This window comes from Opisthocomus hoazin, chromosome 6 (genome assembly GCF_030867145.1).
Source record: "Opisthocomus hoazin isolate bOpiHoa1 chromosome 6, bOpiHoa1.hap1, whole genome shotgun sequence".
Classification (NCBI taxonomy): Eukaryota; Metazoa; Chordata; class Aves; order Opisthocomiformes; family Opisthocomidae; genus Opisthocomus; species Opisthocomus hoazin.
The window spans coordinates 29837769-29858566 of record NC_134419.1 but is presented as its reverse complement, the minus strand read 5'-3'; the positions used below and the strand labels follow the sequence as shown (position 1 = coordinate 29858566).

General features: G+C 41.1%; 1 protein-coding gene across 17 annotated transcripts in view; it reads left to right on the top strand.

Moving 5' to 3' along the window:
• The window catches only part of PRRC2C (proline rich coiled-coil 2C), a 76225-nt gene that overhangs the window by 35049 nt on the left and 20378 nt on the right, over positions 1–20798 (top strand). For 13 of the 17 annotated variants that reach the window (XM_075422451.1, XM_075422449.1, XM_075422438.1 and 10 more), the window contains exons 14-24: positions 583–826; positions 1911–2124; positions 2923–5286; positions 6398–6606; positions 7202–7356; positions 7819–8158; positions 8654–8739; positions 9722–9910; positions 12664–12915; positions 18046–18135; positions 19830–19931. In XM_075422451.1, the coding sequence (XP_075278566.1) occupies positions 583–826; positions 1911–2124; positions 2923–5286; positions 6398–6606; positions 7202–7356; positions 7819–8158; positions 8654–8739; positions 9722–9910; positions 12664–12915; positions 18046–18135; positions 19830–19931 (4245 nt within the window). The remainder of the gene's footprint in view (positions 1–582; positions 827–1910; positions 2125–2922; positions 5287–6397; positions 6607–7201; positions 7357–7818; positions 8159–8653; positions 8740–9721; positions 9911–12663; positions 12916–18045; positions 18136–19829; positions 19932–20798) is intronic. The other 4 variants (XM_075422448.1, XM_075422444.1, XM_075422442.1 and 1 more) reach the window with 3 other exon arrangements.

Sequence of the window (20798 nt, the reverse complement as noted above, 5' to 3'; positions counted from 1 at the left end):
GATGTCTTCTGCCTCGTTCTGAACAAGAACTTGACCATAGAAGTTTCAAAAAGCTGAAGTTGTTGCTTTCCAGCTTCTGTAAGACCTGTAGTATTGGCAGGAATTGCTCTGCGTGAAATGCTGCTTGTCACTTCCAAAGTATGTAAGTGAGCAGGAGGCAAGAGAGGCTTTGAGAACTGGCCATTTTTGCATCAGTTGCTGAAGTAGAGCATAGCCCTGTGGTTATGGGGAACCTGTAGTTTGGTGGTCATTGTTTCTGCAGCTTTTCCTTAAAGGGCGTGACACTCACTAATGTGATTTGGACTTTGGTCCTATGGCCTGAAGAGCACTTTGCATTCATGACATGCATGAATGAAGTATAGGTCTTTCTGTGTCTCAGCTGAGCACCAGCAAAACTGTAGCTATTCTAAATTGTCCAGTTTGGTTTTCCCCCTTTTCTCCAAGCTCATCCTGATGCATGTTTGAGATTAATTTTCAGAATGCTTAGTGTCCTGAAGATAACTGTACTCGTATCTAAGGGTTATTTGAATTCTGCTCTTCATCGTAACAAAAAGTTGTGTAATACTGTTTTCTGTTACGCAGGAGCAAATGAAACAGCAGCAGTGGCAGCAACAACAAGGTGTCCTTCCACCGTCTGCTCCCTCGCAGCCTTCCAGTGGCCCTGTCCCGCCTCCCCAGCATAGGCCCCTTTACCAGCCCATGCAGCCACATCCTCAGCATTTAGCTTCAATGGGCTTTGATCCACGGTGGCTTATGATGCAGTCTTACATGGACCCACGAATGATGTCAGGAAGACCTGCAATGGATATGCCGCCTATTCACCCAGGTGAAATCTGGCAGCATTTTTTGACTGCTGAACTTTTTCTGTGTTTTGAAATGGAAGTCTTTCCCTAACCACACTATGTATAGTAGCATCAAATGGGTGGGTTCTTTTAAAAAGAAAACTGTGTTATTTCATTGTTTTGAGACAAAATAGATTTTAGTAATACCGGAAAAATGATAGTCATGTGTCAATGTATATCTTTGACTATAAAGTAAAATTGTAGCTTTCTGCAGTATTGCAGGCATGTTAGTGACGGTTAAGGATGTATTCAGAATGTCAGCAAAAGCCTTACTTTGCTACAGATATTAAAGCTGGTATGAGTTAGGTTGAACTGAGAAAAATAGTGTATTTACCATTTGTGTTTCATTACATGTTAGCCCTGGATACTATATTCTTAATCTAAAATAAAACATGGAATTCTGCTGTATTATGTATTAGCACCTCTTACTAAGTCTTAGTAAATTTGTGTTTTCAGATTCTTGGCACTAAAGTCCCTTTTAATTTGTGGAATGGCCATGTGGCTTGCAGTTAGGAAAGTATTGTGCATAAATAATACAAGTCTGGCATGTAATATAACAGAGATACCCATTCCCTTGCTCATTAGCTGTCTAAGTATCGTGAATGAGTGCAAAGAAAGAACAGAGTAAATGGCAGGCTAAGCAAAGACAGTGAAAACTGTAGAATTTCTTTAACATGTTATAAAAAAAAATACCCAGAGTCCTTAATAAAAAATTACCTGTGTGTACACTCATCTTGCCTTTTGCAGTTCAGATCTTTCATCAGAAACTTCATCCACAAGTTTACAGGTCTACAGACCTGGTTCATCCCATTGTAGTGGAAGCAGGCAGCTTTTCTTTTGCTGGTGCATAGGGTATAGGGTACTAGTGCTGAATATTTTTTAGTCATTCTTAGGTCAGCTGGCAGTGAATAGACATTTAGTTTCAACCACAGGAGGTACAGAGGAAAGGAGATTGGAGGAGAGAGGATAGTTTTCTTCAGTACCTCCTGATACGCTTTGTTTGTCTTGAGGTAGGTTTCTTTGCTTGTGTTAAACTGATTTCAATTGTTGAACTTGCATCTGTCACAGGAATTATGCCTCCCAAACCACTGATGAGAAGAGACCAGATAGAGGGGTCAGCAACTAGTTCAGATTCATTTGAACATATAGCTCGCTCAGCAAGAGAGCACGCTGTTCCTTTGTCGGAGCCCCGCATGATGTGGGGGTCCGACCCGTACCCCCATGCAGAACCTCAGCAATCTAGTTCTCCTCCCAAAGTGTTAGAAGAGCCTGACGATTTGAGGTAAGCCTGAGTTACATATTCTTGCGTGTCACTTCTCCAAGCCATGCATACTTAACATGCTTGGCTGTGTAACTTACGTTGCAAAATGCAGTTTAAGCTGAGTTATAGCTGCTCTTCACACAAAACTTTAAAAGGAGTTGTGGCTGAGGGATGCAGTGGACTTGGCGCTGTTGTATAAAACAAAAGACATGCCTGCTTTGTAGTGGGGTGCTGAAGGACTTTTTGCCCCTTGTTTAGGATCCTTAACCTAGTTTGATGAATGGTGATTGCCATAATATTTTGAATTTTCGGGTTTGTACAACACTTTTGCAGTGTTGTCCTGTTCTCCATCCTCCCCATATCAGAGAACTTCTGTCTGATATATATTAGTTTTGAAAGTGGTGTGTTAACTACAGTGGTACAAAGCAAGACAGTCACTTTTGAGTTTTGCTGCATGATGAATGGTCAGGAAGGCTTCCGCTACATTTTAGAAGTACCCAATAATTCTTTTTGCTGTACTGCCGTCTGGGTAATACTTGTGATATTAGCCTGCTAACTTGGAGGCTCCATTTAAAATTGCATTTATAGCCATTAACAATAATAGATTCCTAAAGCTAATTGTACATTTGACGCTGACTCTTAAATCAGGATAGAACAAAACTGACCTCTGCAACTGGCAGCCATTGTGAAAATTAATACCCATTATTTCCTTGAGCTGACATTAATCCTTCATAGAAATAGAAAATTATTTAAGTAAATATATTTTATGAGTAAAATATTCCCCCCCCACCCTAACATTTGTAATTGCTTGCTGCTTAGGTCTGAGGCACACTTGGAGCAAGAACGAGTTGCTGTCCCTGCTGCTGCTTATCCTGTAGAACACAACCAGTTGGACTCTCATCCAAAGACAGACTTTTTCAGAGAATCAGGAGAAGTGGAGGTACAAAAGTTCCCAAGCAGGCCTTTGGAAGATGTACAACCTCTGCAAACTGACACACCTAATACGGCAGTTAATTTTGAAGGAGTAAATGAGACAGTTACACATAGCTCTCCAGAAGAATTGGTGCCTGTGGGGGAAAGTCACTCTTCACTAAAGAGAAGCATTTCCCATGGTTCAAGTCACTCTCTGAAATCAGAAGACCAGAGGAATGAGACGGCAATGAATATCCCTAAATTAAATAACAGGCCTATTGAGACAAAGGACACAATTGAGAGACTTGAGATTAAGCCAAAAAAAGAAATTTTGATCAGTAATAGAACATCAGAAGGACCAAAACCTGAAAAAACTTTTAAACTGAAGTCTGAAACAAGATGGGGTCCTAGGCCAGGTTATGGCAGGAGAGATGAAGGTGGTGATAGACCAGTGAGAAGATCGGGTCCTATTAAAAAACCTGTGCTTAGAGATATGAAGGAAGAGCGTGAACAGAGAGAAGAGCGTGAGCAGAGGAAGGAGAAAGAAGGAGAAAAGACAGCTAGTGAAAAACCTAGCAAGTCTGAGAAAATTGACAAAAAGGAAGCACCTCAAGTGCCTCTGCCTCAGGCTGAGCCAGAGACATCCGCCCCCAGCAGCGCTCCTCTGGCTAAGAAGATAACCCAGGATGCTGCTCTGACTCCAGCCAGCCAGGAGAGCAGTCAAACCGAGACCACAGCTAAAGCTCCGATTCAGCCACCCCCACCTCCAGTCCAGCAGCAACTACCGGCTGCCCAGCCTGCTGCTCCACAGCTTCCCCCTGCAGCACAGCAGCAGCCGCCTGCTCAGCCGGCAGCACAGCAGCAGCCACATGTTCAGCAGCCATCTACAGCAGTGAAGGAAGAAAAGCAGACTGAGAAGGTTGTTAGCAAGGAGGCTGTAGAGAAACCACGCTTGGAAACCAGACCAGTCAAAAGAGAGCCTGGCTTACCACCTAGGACATACTGGAAGGAGGCTAGGGATAGAGACTGGTTCCCAGATCAGGGATACAGGGGCAGGGGCCGTGGGGAGTATTATTCCAGAGGTCGTAGCTACAGAGGTTCTTACGGAGGACGTGGTCGGGGCAGTAGGGGCCACAACAGAGAGTACCCACACTACAGAGATCCTAAGCCTAGATCAGACCACGTGCCTTCAGGGCCTGTTAGGCAGAGAGAAGAGAGTGAAACTCGTAGTGAGAGTTCCGACTTTGAAGTAATCCCAAAACGGCGGCGACAGCATGGGTCGGAGACAGATTCTGACAGTGAAGTTCACGAAAGTGCAAGTGACACGCTGCTTTCAGACAAAGACAGTCTAATCAAAGGCAAGCACCCAAAAAGAGAAGAGAGAGCTGATAGCAAGAAACCTCCAAAGCCCTTGTCATTCAAACCTGAAAACCATATCAGAGTAGACAACAGATCCCTAGAAAAAACGTATATAAGAGATGACGAGAACAAGCCCAAACCAGGATTTCTTCCTAAAGGAGAGCCTTCTAGACGTGGCAGAGGTGGAATATATAGACGTGGTGGCAGGGATCCTGGTGGGCGCCCTCCACGTCCATCTACAATAAGGAGACCACCCTACAGAGACAATCAGTGGAACCCGAGGCAAACAGAGATCATTAAACCAGAAGATGCGGAGCCTCCAAGAAGAAATGAACATTACGGTCCTATACCAGTTGATAAAAGACCTCCAAAATTTGAGAGAAAGTTTGATCCAAACAGAGAGAGGCCACGAAGACAAAGGCCTGCTCGACCTCCAAGGCAAGATAAGCCACCACGCTTTAGGCGCCTGAAAGAAAGAGAGGCCGCATCAAAGATAAGTGAGGCAGTAACCAGCTCATCGACAAGTGCCACAGTTAGTAATGCAGTTAGTGAGCCCTCCAACACTGCTATCGATGTGTCAGGAAGTAAGACACCAGACTTGTCCAACCAGAATTCTTCAGACCAGGCAAACGAAGAGTGGGAAACAGCCTCAGAAAGCAGTGACTTCAATGAGAGGCGGGAGAGGGATGAGAAGAAAACAGCAGATGTAGCAGCACAGGCGGCTGCAAAGGTAGGAGAAAACGCTGGAGCCCCAAAAAGGGAAATAGCCAAGAGAAGTTTTTCTAGTCAACGGCCTGGCATAGACCGTCAAAACCGACGTGGCAACAATGGGCCAGCTAAACCAGGGAGGAACTTCACGGGGCCTAGGAGTGAAAGGCGGAGTGGTCCTCCACCCAGAAGTGGAAAAAGAGGGTGAGTACCAGCTTCTGTTCAGAAGCACATATGGTCTTAGTCTTGTGTTGTCCTCTTGTTGTTCAAAATGATTAGTAGTTATTTTAGGTTTGTAATAACTGTTAGAAAGGAGAATAAGACAAACACATGCGTACTTCCTATTTTTTCTGTTTATCTACAGACACTTGAAACATGGAGCTGAGAGCAGAGTATTCTTGTATGTATGCACAGTGTTAAAAAGCCTAGTTAAAAAAAAATGCAGAACTGTTTGAGTCGAGCTGTTTCTCAAGGTCTGGATGCAAGCTGAAATGTTAAGCAGTTTTGCAGTTTAAGACATAGATTGCTGCATTGCATTTTGCTTTTTATGTTCTTAGATCAATGACCTAATATAGATGAGCAAGTTGAGAAATACTTGCCATTGAGACTAAGTTTTATTACTCTATATGCTAAAATTTATTGAAACTTGACAATTATCTAATGTTACTATTTTCCCACTGTTTTATAGCCACAGTGCACAGTAGTCTGACAAGTGTGAGGCAGGACAAGACATTTTTTCATTGGATGCCTACCCTGTACTCTAGGGTCTTGTACTTGCATGTTCCTTTGTTCTAAGTTCAGGTTTTACCTGGGCTAAAGGTGATGTTAAGGCAAAAAGCTGGGTATTTCAGGTTCCACATCAAAGTCAGAATGCTGCAAATTGATTCTTACAGCTTCACATAGCTTTTGACATGTGAGCTTGTGGAGCAAGTGTATTGTACCTTGTTTATATTTGCTCACGTTGCATACTGTAAGCTTCTGTTTTGTTTTTTTCCATGGAAGACTTTACTGGAGTTCTGAACTGCATACTTGAGTTTTGGTGTCTCTCCAGAGTTGACCTTAAATTTATGCTTCTTCTAGTGTTTCTTTTTGGCAGCAAGGCGTTTGATATGTCCCCAGAACACCTTTTGCTGTTGAGCTTCTGCTCGTTGATGAGCTGAAAGTAAAAGTCTGGAGCCTACTAAGGAAGTTGCACAGTAGGCTCCTGTAACCCTATAATGTGATCTGCATTAGATTGTTAGCTCCTTCCTGAGTGTTCTCTGTGGCTGGTTGTGAATTTTCCCTTTTTTTTTTTTTTTTGTTTTTCCTAATACAGGCCATTTGAAGAGCAGACAGCAACTGTCCCTGGTGTGGATCCCACCAACAGCAACTCTGTACATCAGGAGGATGGAGGTGTTACTGCTGCAGGACAAAAGAACACCAAGGATGCAAGTGGCAAAAAGAGAGAAGAGCCTAAGGCTGGTCCAAAGAAGCCTAAGGAAAAAGTGGATGCCTTGTCTCAATTTGATCTAAATAATTACGCAAGTACGTACTGGTAATATGCTGACAAGAGTTTATAATCCTGCTAGCTTTCCTGCATCTAGAGCTAGATGTTTGAAAACTTACAAAAGAGGAAAGGTGATTTTTTTAAACACCAGTGTACTGGAGTATTGCTCCCTTTGGCGTATCTAATTAACAATGAGTGTGCCTTTCAAAGGTGGCAAATCTCATTGTGTGTTTTTATGTATACATAAGAACAATTTTGTTCTATTACCTAATCTTAACTCTGTTGTTCAGACCATTTTCCACCACACCAATAATTTGCTTAACCTTCATAAACAAAGGCAGTGGATATCCCTGATAAACTTACAGCTAATATTGGGGAAGGCTGTTCATGATTGTTTCAGTTCTTATTTGCTGGAGAGTCTGGTACAGGAGCCTCCAGTTTTTCACTTCTTAAAGATTAACTCCTTGTCTTGAACTCAACAGCAAAGCACTTGACAAGCAGAAGCTTACCTTTAATCAGGGCCACCATCTGTGTCTGTGGGGAAATTGCTTCCACTCTAAAGCAGATTTGGCTTGGTGCCCTGCATCTGAGGCTGTTAAAACAGCAGCATCTATACCTTTCCTTTTTCTGTAGGTGTTGTGATCATTGATGATCACCCTGAAGTGACAGTAGTTGAAGACTCCCAATCTAACTTGAATGATGATGGTTTCACAGAAGTGGTGTCTAAGAAGCAACAAAAACGCTTGCAAGATGAAGAGCGCAGAAAGAAGGAAGAACAAACAGTACAGGTACAAGACAAACATTTATAATGGGAAAGAGTTCCTTGCAGTAGTGAGAATGTTGTGAAGCGTGCAGAATTTTCTTTTCCAAGAAGCTATATTTCCATCCAAGTGTAGCTAGATAGTTGTATTAATATTGAGTTGTTCAGAATTAGTAAGTGAAATTTATTTTCACTTAGTCATGTTAGGATTCCGTACTTCCTGGTTGGGCACTGTCAGGCAGGTGGAACTGGCAAACTGGAAACACTATTTTTCATATTGTGATAAAGATTTATGCTATTACTTGTATATCAGCTGATTCCAAGAGGAAAATGGATGAGAAATAAAGCATTGTTCCTGTGGTTAAATACCCCTAACAGAACCTTCTGTAAGACCTGTTTAACCAGTTTGCTTTTTGCTGCTACACAGTATACAATTGTTTGTCCATACAGACTATCAGCTGTAAGAACAAAATTTGATTTCTTCTTACAGGTTTGGACCAAAAAAGGATCAAGTGAAAAAGGCCGAGGTCAGAATTCCAAGCTCCCACCCAGATTTGCCAAAAAGCAGCAACAGGCAGCAGCTGCAGCTGCACAGCAGGCACAAACTCAAGCACAAGCTCAGGCACAGCCTCCGTGTACAACACAGACTCCAGGTCAGCCACAGGTTTCTGTTCAGCAGCAAAACCAGACTGCAGGAGGGACAGCCAGCACGGAATACACAGTGTCAGGCAAAGTTCTGCAAAACACTCAGGCTCACAATGGTCTAGGAACCGAATTATGGGAAAACAAGGTGCCTCCTACAGCAGTTCTGAATGACATCTCCAAAAAGTGTAAGTGGTGTCTTCTAGATTTGAGACAGGGTTTTGGGGCATTGTAGTTAGAGAATGCTGATTGCGTGTACTCTCCATTAATGTCTTATTTCTACCTGCGAATGTAAATGTATTTTGCATAGAGACTAGAGGGCAGTATTCCCAAGTGCAGCCTTGTAGTATCTTGGAAAAGAGATTTTTGCAGTATGATAGGACTCAGTGTTTTACGTTGTCATGTTCTTCATTCACTACGAATGAGCAGCTGTCACTCCCTTCAGGAGTCTGTGTTGTCAGGCTTGGACATGCTCCCAAAGATGGTGATTGCCCCACTTGAAAGCAGCTAATAGGTAGCATTTTGTTAACTGCTGAACAGGTTAACAGTTTCTTAACCAAAGCTTATTTAATCAAGATATCTAGAATTTAATTCACAGTCAAATGATAACTTCAGTCGAATGCATTTAACAACTTTGGGTTTTGGGTTTGTTTTTTTTTTAACACTCTTTTCTTAATTGCCAGTGGGACCCATTAGCCCACCTCAACCACCTTCAGTCAGTGCTTGGAACAAGCCTTTGACATCTTTTGGTTCAGCTTCATCTCCAGAGGTAAGAATGGAGGCAAGAAGAGCAGTTATATGTGAATCTTTCCAAAATCATCTCTCGTTGGGATTGGGTGAAGATTATCCATGTATGCTGGCATGCACATACTTAAACTAGTATGTGTAGAATTCTGTGAAGTTGGGAGATAGTTCAGAAACAGAGGATACGGGCTAGTGCTTTTATGACTGCAGCATGGAAAAACTATTCTCTTAATAAAATCTCAGCCATTCACAGATTCTATTGATAGTTGTTATTTAGTGCATTTTAAAGTAAAAATAATGCCTAATTTGCATGCGAACATTTGTGTATAGTTCAGTAATGTAGACAGAAACAGGGTGTCTCCAAGGAACTAAGTGCTTTTTGTGTCCCTTTTTAAATCAGAGATATAAAAAGCAGTAGATGCTTTCTAACTGTCTTAGCTCTTCTTATCCCATGTAATTTGTGTAGTCCGAAATTTTACATTTAAAGTCCTGTGGTTTTGTTTTCTTGGGCTTTTTTGGTTTTGACTTTATAGTTTTGAACTGTAAGAATATGACTTAACTCTTTGAGAAGACCATTTTAACTGCATAAGGAGATCTGGAAATCTTTTTTAGTTTCTTACTGTTCCTCTTGAATTGAACACTAGTTTTTGAACTTTCAGGAGAGTGTTGTGAACCTGGATCTGGAATTTTGAAATTGCACTTGTCTCTCTCCCCCTTCTCTACCAGTTCGTTGCCTTGATCTTGTTTACATATTTGTTTGCTGCTTTTTTTGTTTACTCTTGAGCTGGTATAAACAGTAGGAACTTGAGGAAGAGGAAGTGTGCATTCATATATTGTTTACTCTTGCAAATCTGTTGCAGTCACAGATAATACTTTTGCTGGCAGAATATAAAAGTACCCTTTTGGTGGTTTTCAGCTGAGAGTATTTTGTGTTTTTTTCTGAACCACTGGTATTGTACAGATCAAGAAATTTTAGGAAATGTGTTAAATGTTTACCTTTTAACTAGGGGACAAAGCCTGGGCAAGAAGGTGGAGTCGATCTTGGTATAGAAACTATTCAGTTTGGAGCCCCAGCTTCCAGCGGCAGTGACAGTGAAGTTGGCCCTGTACTTTCTGAGAAGTCGACTGACAAGCTACCAGAACCGAAAGAGCAAAGACAGAAACAGCCTCGGGCTGGACCCATCAAAGCACAAAAGGTAAAATGTCTTATCTTTAGTATAAACTTTTAAACCTAAAGAAGCTCAGCCAGCAAGAGGTTATAAATACTGGAATACTCATTCGGTTAGGACTAGACCTATAAAAATTGCATTCCCCTTTTGTATTTCATAAAACGATCAGTAAGTTCGTTCTTGAAGAGAAGATAGGGAATTCAGTTCAAGAAGCAAGTGTAAGTAAACAGCATCCTAGCCCAGCAGAGTTCTGTCCATTGGCTCTGTGTTTGGAGCAAGGGATGTGGCTAGAGCAGGGATGGGCGTATGGATTTGTGATTGCTTTGAGAGACTATGGATATGGTCATGTTTTGGTTTTGTTTCATAGTTTGGGGTTTTTGGTTTTCTCTTGATCTTACTTCACTCAGGCTTTGAGAGCTGTTTTAAAGCGGGCATTCTGTTTCTGCCCTGGCTGTATCTTGTCTCAGTAGTTCTTCCTGCCACCGTGCCTGCCTTGCCCTCCTCTAAATGATGCATGGTGCCTTGCTTAGTTTTGTAGCCAGATTACCAAGATGTGTAGTACACCAAGTTGCAGGAAAAGAGTTGTTTTGAGAAGTGGGAGGACTGTTAGGGCCACTAATCTGAAGTCTCCAATTCAAAGGCATAGATGTCTGGATGATTAAATTTTTTTGCAACTACTGTAGGTAGACTGCATAGGTAATCAAACTTACTTCAATTTAAAAAAAAAGTGTATTGCTGACCCTGCAGAGATTTAGGGTCTCCATTCGTTCATCATCTTGTATTTCCATTGTTATCACTCACAAGGAGTAATATTTTCTTCTCCAGTTATTTAGATTACACTTGGTAATCTTTCATGTTAATGAAATGTACTTTCCTGTAATTTCCACCTCCAATGCGTACATATCTGTGCATCACTAATGCTCAGCACCAGCTGCTTACTCCCAGAAACAGGTAGTTATAGAAGACAAACTTGGCTGATCACTTATAGAACCAGCTATTTCAGTCCCTCTTGATGCCTGAGATTTGGCAGTGGTCCTGATGTAATTAAAGCCCTTTTCTCTTTCTAGAAGACCGGGTGTTTCTTTGTATTGGTTGTGTTTGGGGCTTTTTTCCCAAAAAAAGCTGAAATCTGAAAGTGCAATCACATTTAGAATGACTTTAACTTCTGCTGCATGAGGCACTCAGTGGGTATGCTGCAGTTCATGGGGTTTTTGCAAAATATAAAACCCCTATAGCAAAGAAATACGCAGTAGTTAATATTGCTGGCGAACTCCAGTAACCCAGCATGTTCAAAGCCCGTATCTCAGATATACTAGCAGCATGCCTAAAACAACCCCTGTGAAATCACTTAAAGATCCTGAACTCCAAAGTTAAATAGAGAGAGAGAAAGAGTCTACTTCAGTTTGCAGAAAGTTCCTTTTTTTTGGCTTGGTTGTAGCTCTCAAGACTCCTGTAGATATTGTGGAAAGACAAATGTGTGACTAAATGGTAAATTCATTGGAGATGAACGTTTTTGTGTGCTCTTCTGAAGGAGAAGGCTGTAGTCCTTTAACTGTCTTGATGACAAAGAATCCCAACAAACAATTTCTACCCACCCACCACTCCCGTGGTGATATTTGCTATGAAGCCAAAATACAAACTTATGTTCAGGGTTAGAGGTTGATATTGTTGAACTAATATGGGCAATGTAAGAGAACCGTACTTGAAACAAAGCAGTTTACCTCTCTAAATGCGACCTTAAAGTGTCTGGAGGAGTTTCTACCTCTGTAAACTGTTAGAGCAAAAAATATTTGGGGTGAGATGGATCTGATGTTCCTAACTGCTGCATTGGAGAGCTCAGGCATCTGTTTCTGCGCTTGTTTTCTTCCTTCCCTCTGAAAGCTAGTCTCTGCTGGCCTCCTGAGGGTGCCAGATACCTTTGGGGAAACTCCACCCTCCCAAAGGCATTCTGTTGTAAAGCCTTGTTGTCTACTGCGGAAAGCAGCTGGCTTGTATTTACAGAGACAATACCTTCTGTCTTTCCACTATCAAAGCTTAAGGAATAGGATTTTAAGGACTGCCTTTAAGGAATCTTTGTGCTGCTCAGTAGTGAAATGGGCTGAGTAGTCTCAGCCAGAAGAGATATGGCTATGTAAACAGCAGAGCATTCATGGTCCCTGAGGCCCTTCATTCTGCTTTAATTCAGCTGCACGAACAGGAACTAGTGAATTGCAGCAGTTATTCCAGCTCTGGTGTCTGCAATATAACACAGCACTTGCATGTAGGTGTTTTATTTTTGCTGGATATCCCTTTAGTGCTTAATTCCTAGGGAAACATGCTGCTAACATCCACACATCGAGATAGCTTCAAATGAAGGTAGAGTCTTCTGTTCTAGTTTCCTGGGGCCCTGTAAAATCCTGATTCTCTGAAAATTGAAATAACCTGTATCTATCTGAAGTCTTGTGGCTTCTATATTTTTTTTTATGCTTTTCTTGTAAGGAGAGTCAGGCTGGATTCCTCTTGTGGGTTTTAACTAGATCTTATTGTCGTTGAACTCTGCCACTTCACGTAAAACGTGTATTGCTTGAAAACAGTGGTTTAGATTCTTAATGTTCAGAATGAATGCACTTCAAGTACGTATCACTAACTTTAAAGTCTCAAATGACTTATTTGTTAGAAAATGCTTACCCTTCAGGAAAACTTTGTTAGATTTAAACAAAATTATTTTAAGCATGTTAGAATATTCTTGTGGGATAGGACATGGAGGGGAAGACATCACTGACAAGTTAACATTAACTTAGCTTCCAGACTTGAGTCCAGTAGAAAACAAAGAGTATAAACCTGGTCCTATTGGGAAAGAGCGTTCTTTAAAGAACAGGAAGGTGAAGGATGGTCAACAGGGAGAGCCCGAGGGACAGGAGAAGCCATCTCCCACCTCTGTCAGAAGTCCAGAACCTGTCACTACAAAGGAAACCAAAGCAGCAAGTGAACTGAGCACGGAAATAGGAACGATGATATCTGTCTCTGCTCCAGAGTTTGGAACAAACACAAAGGTAAGAAAAACATTGAGAAATTACCGAGTGCTCTGTGTAAAATAATGTTACAGTGGTGTAATTGATACTTGGTTGCCTGCTGGTGGTAGTTACCTGGACAGCAGAGCTGACTGAATAGCAGATATGATACATACTGCTTGAATTAAACAGTTCTCTAGAAGTGATGTAGAGACATGTTGTTTGTCATACCCCTGTACAGAGATCAGCCTGGAAGTTTTTAACCTTTTTTTGCTGCCTTACGGATGTAAAAACTCTGTCCTGAGCCTTGCTGTGGAGAGTGGCACTGGAGGCTGGTATAGGCGAATTCTGTAAACTCATATATGTGATCTCTGCTGAAAGTCAAGCACTCGTATGTAACTGGAGTGAAGTAGTGTGTCGCGATTGTTGGTCGAGTGCATGGATGACCTGAAGCTGTGAATTAAGTGCTGTTCTGTGGAAAAAAGAAATCTCTAAACTAGGAATGAGCTAAAGCCTTGGATAAGGCTCATTCAGGTTACTTAAAGGGTCTCTTTGTCAGCTCCTGTTGGCTTGGATATTGTCAAAATATCCCTTGCAGAACTCACTCAGGATGTTGAGGACTCATCATAGTTGTCTGTGTGGAGCTCCCCTGATTTCTCTGTAACTGCTCAGCAGTGAGATGATGACTTGCTGTCGGGATTCACTGTTCCACAGCTCAGTTATTAGCTGTGGTGCATCGATAGCACTGGTGGAAAAACATCCAAAGAGGCACTCCTTTTTGCCTAAGGACCTGTGTGGGGGCTGCCTTCACTATCGCAGCTTTGTGTCTTGAGTAAGAACTATGGTTGTCATCTCTCAAATGTAAAGATACCATGCAGTTTGAGTAGCTACTAGCTAATAGTTACACCTGCTTTGGTAAAGGAAAAATGCTTCTTGTACGTTTGTAAAGCAGTTTTATGAGTTTCGACTCGAGGTTGTTGCATGCTGTTTCAATCTGCCTTTTCCTAGTCTTAAGCAGAATTTTTGTGATGCCATTTAGGACAACTGATCTTTTGCAAAAGTTAGGTTAATAACTGAAGAATTTGAAATGCTGATCACTCACAATTTATCTTTGTCACATGCAGTTGGAAAAAGAACATAAAAGAAGGTAATTCTGGTAGTTTTTTGCCAAGGTGTCATACAAGCAGAAGATGCTACCTCAATGAAGTAGTGTTACAGAGCAAGTGTTAAGGAGGAGATTTGTGTCTGACATGGTAACTGCAAATTTGATTTTGAGTGCAATGGCAAATACGTTAGAATATTCAGTGCTGGGATTTCTCATCCTTCCTGGCAGTTTCCATCTTGTAAGTAGATGCGAATGCTTTATGTTAATACCAGAAACAGATAAAGTGTCCTCCTTGTATGCAGAATCTGAAGTGTAGAGCCATGAGCACCAGGTTGCTCAAGTATTTGCTAAGGAGACTGCGTGTGTGTCACATGCTTTCTTGCTCTCTGTCAAGCTCCACTGACCAGAGCTCAAGATAAGAGGAGGCACTTCTTCTAAGCCACCTATGGAATAGGAAACATATCTTTGCTGATTACTCCAGGCTGGCTCGATATTGAGTAACTCCACTAAAATCAGCATAATTGCGCCTCTATGATTTTTAAAGTATGAGATCTTGGAAATGGAAGTCTGGATTTTTTGCCTTCTTGGCCTTAATTAAACATGGGTTGCCAATGTTCTTTGAACTACCAAAGTATTAAAACGCCAAGCTTCTGTCTTCTGCAGGGAAAACCAGAGTGAAAAGAAAATTTCTGGTTTGTGCTGGATATGAAAAATCTCGGTAGTTTCTTCATTAAGTGGTTGCTAATAGAAGCGTTTAATAATAGGCCTAAATATTCCCGTCTCAACAGTTCCAGATAGCTTTTTTGAATTCCTTTGTCATGAGTAGTTCCCCGGGCATCAGTAAATTTTCTAGCAAAGGGGTGGTCGTATTTCATGTTTATTCTCTGGAAGTTGAACCAACAACCTGCAGGTTTATTGGAGAAGATAAGCTTCATCTAGATATTGCAGGAGTAAACCAGTCTTGCCCCTCTTTAAAGTGGCTTTTAAAATGGCTTCAAACACCGCTCTGGCCCTGGAGTTCCTATACTGATTTGTATGGCAACTGCTTTCTTCTTGTCTTTGTACTCTTTCTGTTGCTCATTAGTGAGGGAAGAGGTGATGACATATTTAATCTGTTGTTTGAATGTCAGGTGTTGAAGTTTTAGCAAACCTAAATGATTTCTGTTTGACACTCGTTAACATCCTTCTCAGACACTACTGCTCAGCTTCCAGGAAAGCACACTTTCTTTAGTGTATTGGGTGATTTAAATATTTGTAGAAGTCAAGCCAACTCCTCCTTCAGAAACAGAAGCTTTTTAAGAGTACCCCATCCATCCCAAAACAAACATCTTAGTAAGAGCATGTGCATTTAATCACAGAAGACTGTTCTACCTTAGAAACTGTATAAATATAAATTAACTCATACTGGTGAGATGTTTAAATTCAGAACATAAGTATGATGCTCTGAAGCAGTTGCAGCTGTTTCTCTTGGGTATTGCAGTATTTTTGGAGTAAAAGCGATCTGATGGTGTAAGTCTCTGAACTGGGTAAGACACCTTGCTCCTTGCCTTTCCCTACCCTACCATCTCGAAAGTTTTGTAGTTTTCAAATCACAGAAATGATCAATACCTGGTTGTGGACATGGCAATGAAATGTTTGCACAGGTAGTTGATAACAGCTGTGTGTTACAGGCTGTACTCAAGAATAAATTTTTAGTATCTGACAAACTCTCTGGTTTGAGTGAGTTACATAACTCAGGAAGAAATCAAATAGCGAGTTAAGCCCGTTGGTACCCTGATCCTTTATAGCAAGGTCAACTCTGAGGTCTGCCATATCCTTTTGTTCATAAAGTCACTTCGGGTTTTGTGATCTCTTCTTTTTGGGCAAAGTAGTTATAAAAAGGTTGCCTGTTCTTCTTCTTCAGGTATAAAATACTTGTAGATAATTCAAAAAAAGCATGTACAGCTTTTTGCACTTGCTATTATTACTGTTGCTAGTTTATAATAAAGTAATCAGTTGGTTTCTTCAGTAAGATAGTGGTACAGGAGAATCACTTTAATTGAATTGCAAAAGCTTATGATGACAAGCCACATCTAACAGCTTCTTAGACTCAATATACCAGTAAATGAAGGATGGTGGTTAACCTGCAGTTTCTGGAGTGGTGTTCTTATGGCTAAAGCATTGTCTAATCTGCATGTTTGGCATGTAACTCGCTCTTGTAGGATGGTTCGACATTTCCCATATACTTCTAAGGGCACCAGAGTTGACATGGTGGTTTGTTTTTAATTCTAGTGAAAAAGCTTTTTTTGTGCTGTAAGTTTTCAAAGTGAGACAGCTAGCAATAGTCTTGATCTATTTTTCTTTTGTTAGGAACTTTAGTCCTGAGACCTTGTAAAATTTGCATCCAAATCTTGGAGGAATTTTAATAATGTTAATTAAAAACTTCCTCTTATGCAGTAAAGCATCTTAAAAAAAAAGATAATCCAGTTAATTACTTCAATAGAAGGACCTTGTGATTAAAGCAGCCTTGTGTGCTTACCTGGTTCTACCCAAGTTAAGGTTGCCAGTTGGAATCAAATATAAATGTGCAACTTGCAGTTTGGTAGTTCGGATTGTGGGAAACATAGTATATCTTGTATTTCACAAGTTTAACAAATAAAGGAAATAACTGAATGGATAAAATAGTTCTCTCCGTTTCCTCATTAATACAAAAATAAGTCAATGTGCACATCATGTCCTCTCGCCCCATTATGGTTTAGCTTGTTGCCCTAGTCTTTTACCAAAATGAGCTTATCCTTCTAAGGAAGAATCTTTGTTATTTGCCAGTTAGTTTCTTGATGCTTTAATTGCTCTTCTAGGAGGTGTTGCCATAGGCTTGAGGAGTAAACTGAGCGTGCACTTTTTTAATAGTTTGTCATGCTGGCTGGATGCAATTAAACAAGCATATGTGGCTCATGCCTTCAAAATCATGATCTGTTTCAAGTCCAGGCACTCATCAACAGTTCTGCTGCTAATTTGTCCTTCAGTTCCTTCTTGGTGTTTGGTTCTTTAAAAACGATAGAGCCTTTTCTGTGCTTCAAACATGTACAACTTTGGAGTCTACAGTGCTTGCTAAAGAGTGGATCTTGGCTAATTCAGGGTCACACCATTTATCTAACGAAGTCCCTGGTTCAGGTTCTGAGAACACCTGTTTGCCTGTCCAGAATACACTCAGGCATCAAGTGACAAGAACTGAAAAATAGTGCTCAGCATGGCTTCACAGAAGTACCGGTGCCTTCTGTGTTCGTTGGAGGTAATGCTCTAGAGAGCTGGCAGTGTTACGAGTGAGACGCTTACATCGGGCAGTGTAATACCTACAGCTGCTATAGTCACTGGCTACAGCTACAGTGTTCATTGAATAAGGTGCACTTAACTGTAACAAATAAGCTTCAAGGAAAGCCTCTGGGCAGACTGGAAATTTCAGTCCTCTTCCTTGAAATCGCTGCCCAGTGCAAAAATTGGGAGGTGGACTTCACTATCCAGAGACACTGAGTCTTGTGACTTTCAGAGACAAGACTTAAAGGCAAGAAAATTGTTTTGCAAATTGCAACCATCCTTATATGTTCATTTTAATCTGGAGGGCCTTGCTTGTCATAGGTTTACCCAAGAATTTTCTGTATTCGTTTAAGGCTACAGAAATCTTTCAGCTTTTTTAAAAATTAAAGTATAAGCTGAAAGTGCCTACAGGTGGCGAAAGCATCTTGGATGACAAATGATAATTGGCTACAGCACCACAGTTCAGTATGCCTAGTGCCCAGCCAGTACATCACTCCGTATATTCTTGCTTTACAGTCTGTATCTTGACTTGTCTCCAGATGTACATTGCGAGGTCATGAGGCAAACTGTAATCTCCCAAGAATTTTTCTGACCTCAGTAACAATTCAGCAATAAGGATTTCTGGACATGCCTTCTGAGAAAAAACTGATGTGAAATTCTGATCTTCTGTTGCTTGGTGAACTCCGCCTGTAGAAAGGCTGACATCTGTCCAAGAAATTTAAATCTAATTTAGGTAAGGGAGATAATTTTAATGGAATTATTTTTCTTCACAGGAGTCTGTAACAGACTACACTACACCTTCTTCTCATCCTAACACAGTGGCTACTAGCAGTACAAAAATGGAGGAGACTTTGGTGACGAACGTAAGTCTGCTGCAGTGATGGTCTTGACTTTGAAGACAAGAAAATATTTTCACACTTCTTTAAAGCACAAAATAGTGCCTTCAGTAAACAAGTCACTAGAGTTTCTTTCATGTTAACTAGCTGTGCATTAAGCAGTAATCTTATTCAGAAGGACATTTGGTTTGATTACTATCTGTTCTGGAATTCTTCATGAATTTTCTTGTCTTTTGAACAACTACAATGAGCTAAAGAGCATGGAAAGTGGAAAAGATGTTTCTAGGGACAATCCTAAAAAAGACAAGATAGGCATAATGAGGGAGTGTGGTCTCAGCAGCAGTTGGGACTTGGAGCTGGTAACAGTAGCAAAGCTCTGTAGGTGAGTTTGAAGAAAGACTTTTAGCAGCAAAGCAATTTTGAACTGTAGCCTGAAATCACAGCAGCTGCATGTGAAGGGAGCAGCTTAATGGTTTCTGAAAGCAGACAGCAAGCTTCCAGTTGTTCAGTTGCTATGGAGATGAGATGATTGCAGTCGTTCTGAAGCCAGAGATACTGACTGTGAGTGTGGTGTAGTGATTGAGAGGACCAGCTGAGTTGTGACTTGTAGCAAAATCAAGTTTGTCTTGAGTGTGCCAGGATTTCAGGGAACTTGGATCTTGTGATTTTTGTTGTTTGAGTGGCAGAAATAGAATTAGCTCAGAGTTGAATCACTTGTTGATTGGGGGAAGAAAGAATCATACAGTAGGATCTCAGGGTTTTATGAAGATGCCTTGTGAATTCCGTCTAAGAAATGCTTTTCAGCTTACTGCAGCATCCTTTGATGCAGTTTTGAAGCAATGCGGGTTGTATTTACTCCTCTGCTGGATTTTGTGGTTGTGTTGTGATTTGTGCCTTTGGTGGTTAGTGTGGAAGGCTGAATTATTTTGTGTTGATGATGTTAGTGTTTGCTCCCCTGTGGCATGTTGGATTTCCAACACGGGAAACAGGGGCTCCTGGCCACAAAGGATCTGTGCTATCACTTGCTTCAGAGCTTCAGTATCTTTGTGTCTTTTGGTTTAGCCTCACCCAGTGAAAGTCCTGTGTTTTGAGTGGAGAAAGAGGTTGGGGAAGCAATAGACTGGCCACTGCAGTATTTTTGATACATTTCTTTTACAGCTTCTGGGAAATCCATCAGTCTTGTCTTAGGCGAAGATAGCAATAGCATTATGTCAAGTTTATTTCCTTAAGTTTCACATCTTTTGAAAGAGAAGAGAACTGAATTCAGTTATTGGATGGCAAATCTGTTCTGGTTTGTTTCATGGTCCTGTGACTTTGGAGGTTTATAGCTTTCTCTGTTCAGAAACAGCATCTCATACCTCAAGGTCATGTAGCCCCATGTACTGTATTGGTACACAGGCGGACAGTCTTGGCTTGGGAAGAATTTTTGCATATCAGTAAACTGAAATGGTACTTTAAATCCCAAAGCAGAAACTTGGTATTTGTTTATGCAGAAGACATGAACACTTCAGAACCTTAGTCTTCAACCTCTTAAAGAGAGGTGAGAAGCATCTCAGCACCTGCTGAATGGCCTTTCCCCGCCTACCAAATTTTCACCTTCTCCCTGCCAAATGCTCAAGCCTTGAAGAAATTGTAGCTCATTAATAAAGCTTGAGCTTTGCTTTTCTGGGGCTTTTGCAGTAGATGTAGTTAGAATGTGATGTGTGTTGCCTGCCTTTCAGGTGCCCCTGCCCCACACCCTTCCCCTCCCTAGGAGGGAGACTCTACAACAGAGCTCCAGCCTAACTCCAGTTTCTCCCGCTACCGTCGACCTCACCCTCAAGGTATGTACCACATCCCTCTAAGGGTTGTTTTCTTGCATGCAGGGGAAAAAGTAATGGAGAACTTGCTGGTGAAACTTTTTTTTAGAGCCTTCCTTTGTTTCCTCTGCTGAACTGCTTTTGCATATAAACGGATGGCTGAAACACAAGACTCTATCAAAGGATGCATTTAAATTATAAATCTCTAACCCAGGTTTGCATTAACACTTGGCATCTCAACCAATCTTGGCTCCCACTACCCTGAAAAAAAAAAGATCCTAGCATTTTAGCATTGTACCGTAGTGTTCATGACAAACCATCAGAATCTGACTGAGGTTTTTTTGAGTTTAGCTTAAAGTTGCCTGGTTTGGTACTAAAGGCTGTAAGGAGTTGCTTGGTAAGCCGAGCTTGAGTTGTTCTTAGCTGTAAGATTTTGGTGCGGTGATAATATGGTTTTGAGTTGGATGGCTAAAGTTCTAAACGACGTGTAGGTGGTGTGTCGGTGTCTATGAAGGGCAGTTCGATCAGCTAGTCAGAACATGCTTTGTTGTGTTAGAAATGTTCTGTTTTCTGCTCTCCGGTGTGGAGCAAGCGTGTAGAATATTTTGAATGGTGTTTTCCCGTTTTGTTGGGTTTTGGACTGTGTGCATTTATAACTCACTAACATAGAGTTGGGCTCTAGCTTTGCCATTGTATCTTTAGACAGTTTTGGTCTTTTTTTTTTTTTTTGTGTCCTAGATCTGCTTTGTGATTGTGACTGAACCAGTAGAAGTATTGTTGCTGCTTCTAGTATTGAGGAAGAGTGAAGTTTGTACTTAGTTTCTCTAAATTTCTAGAAGAAGTAGTGAAATTAGGGATTGGATGCGGAACTAACATTTTGGAGAAACTTGC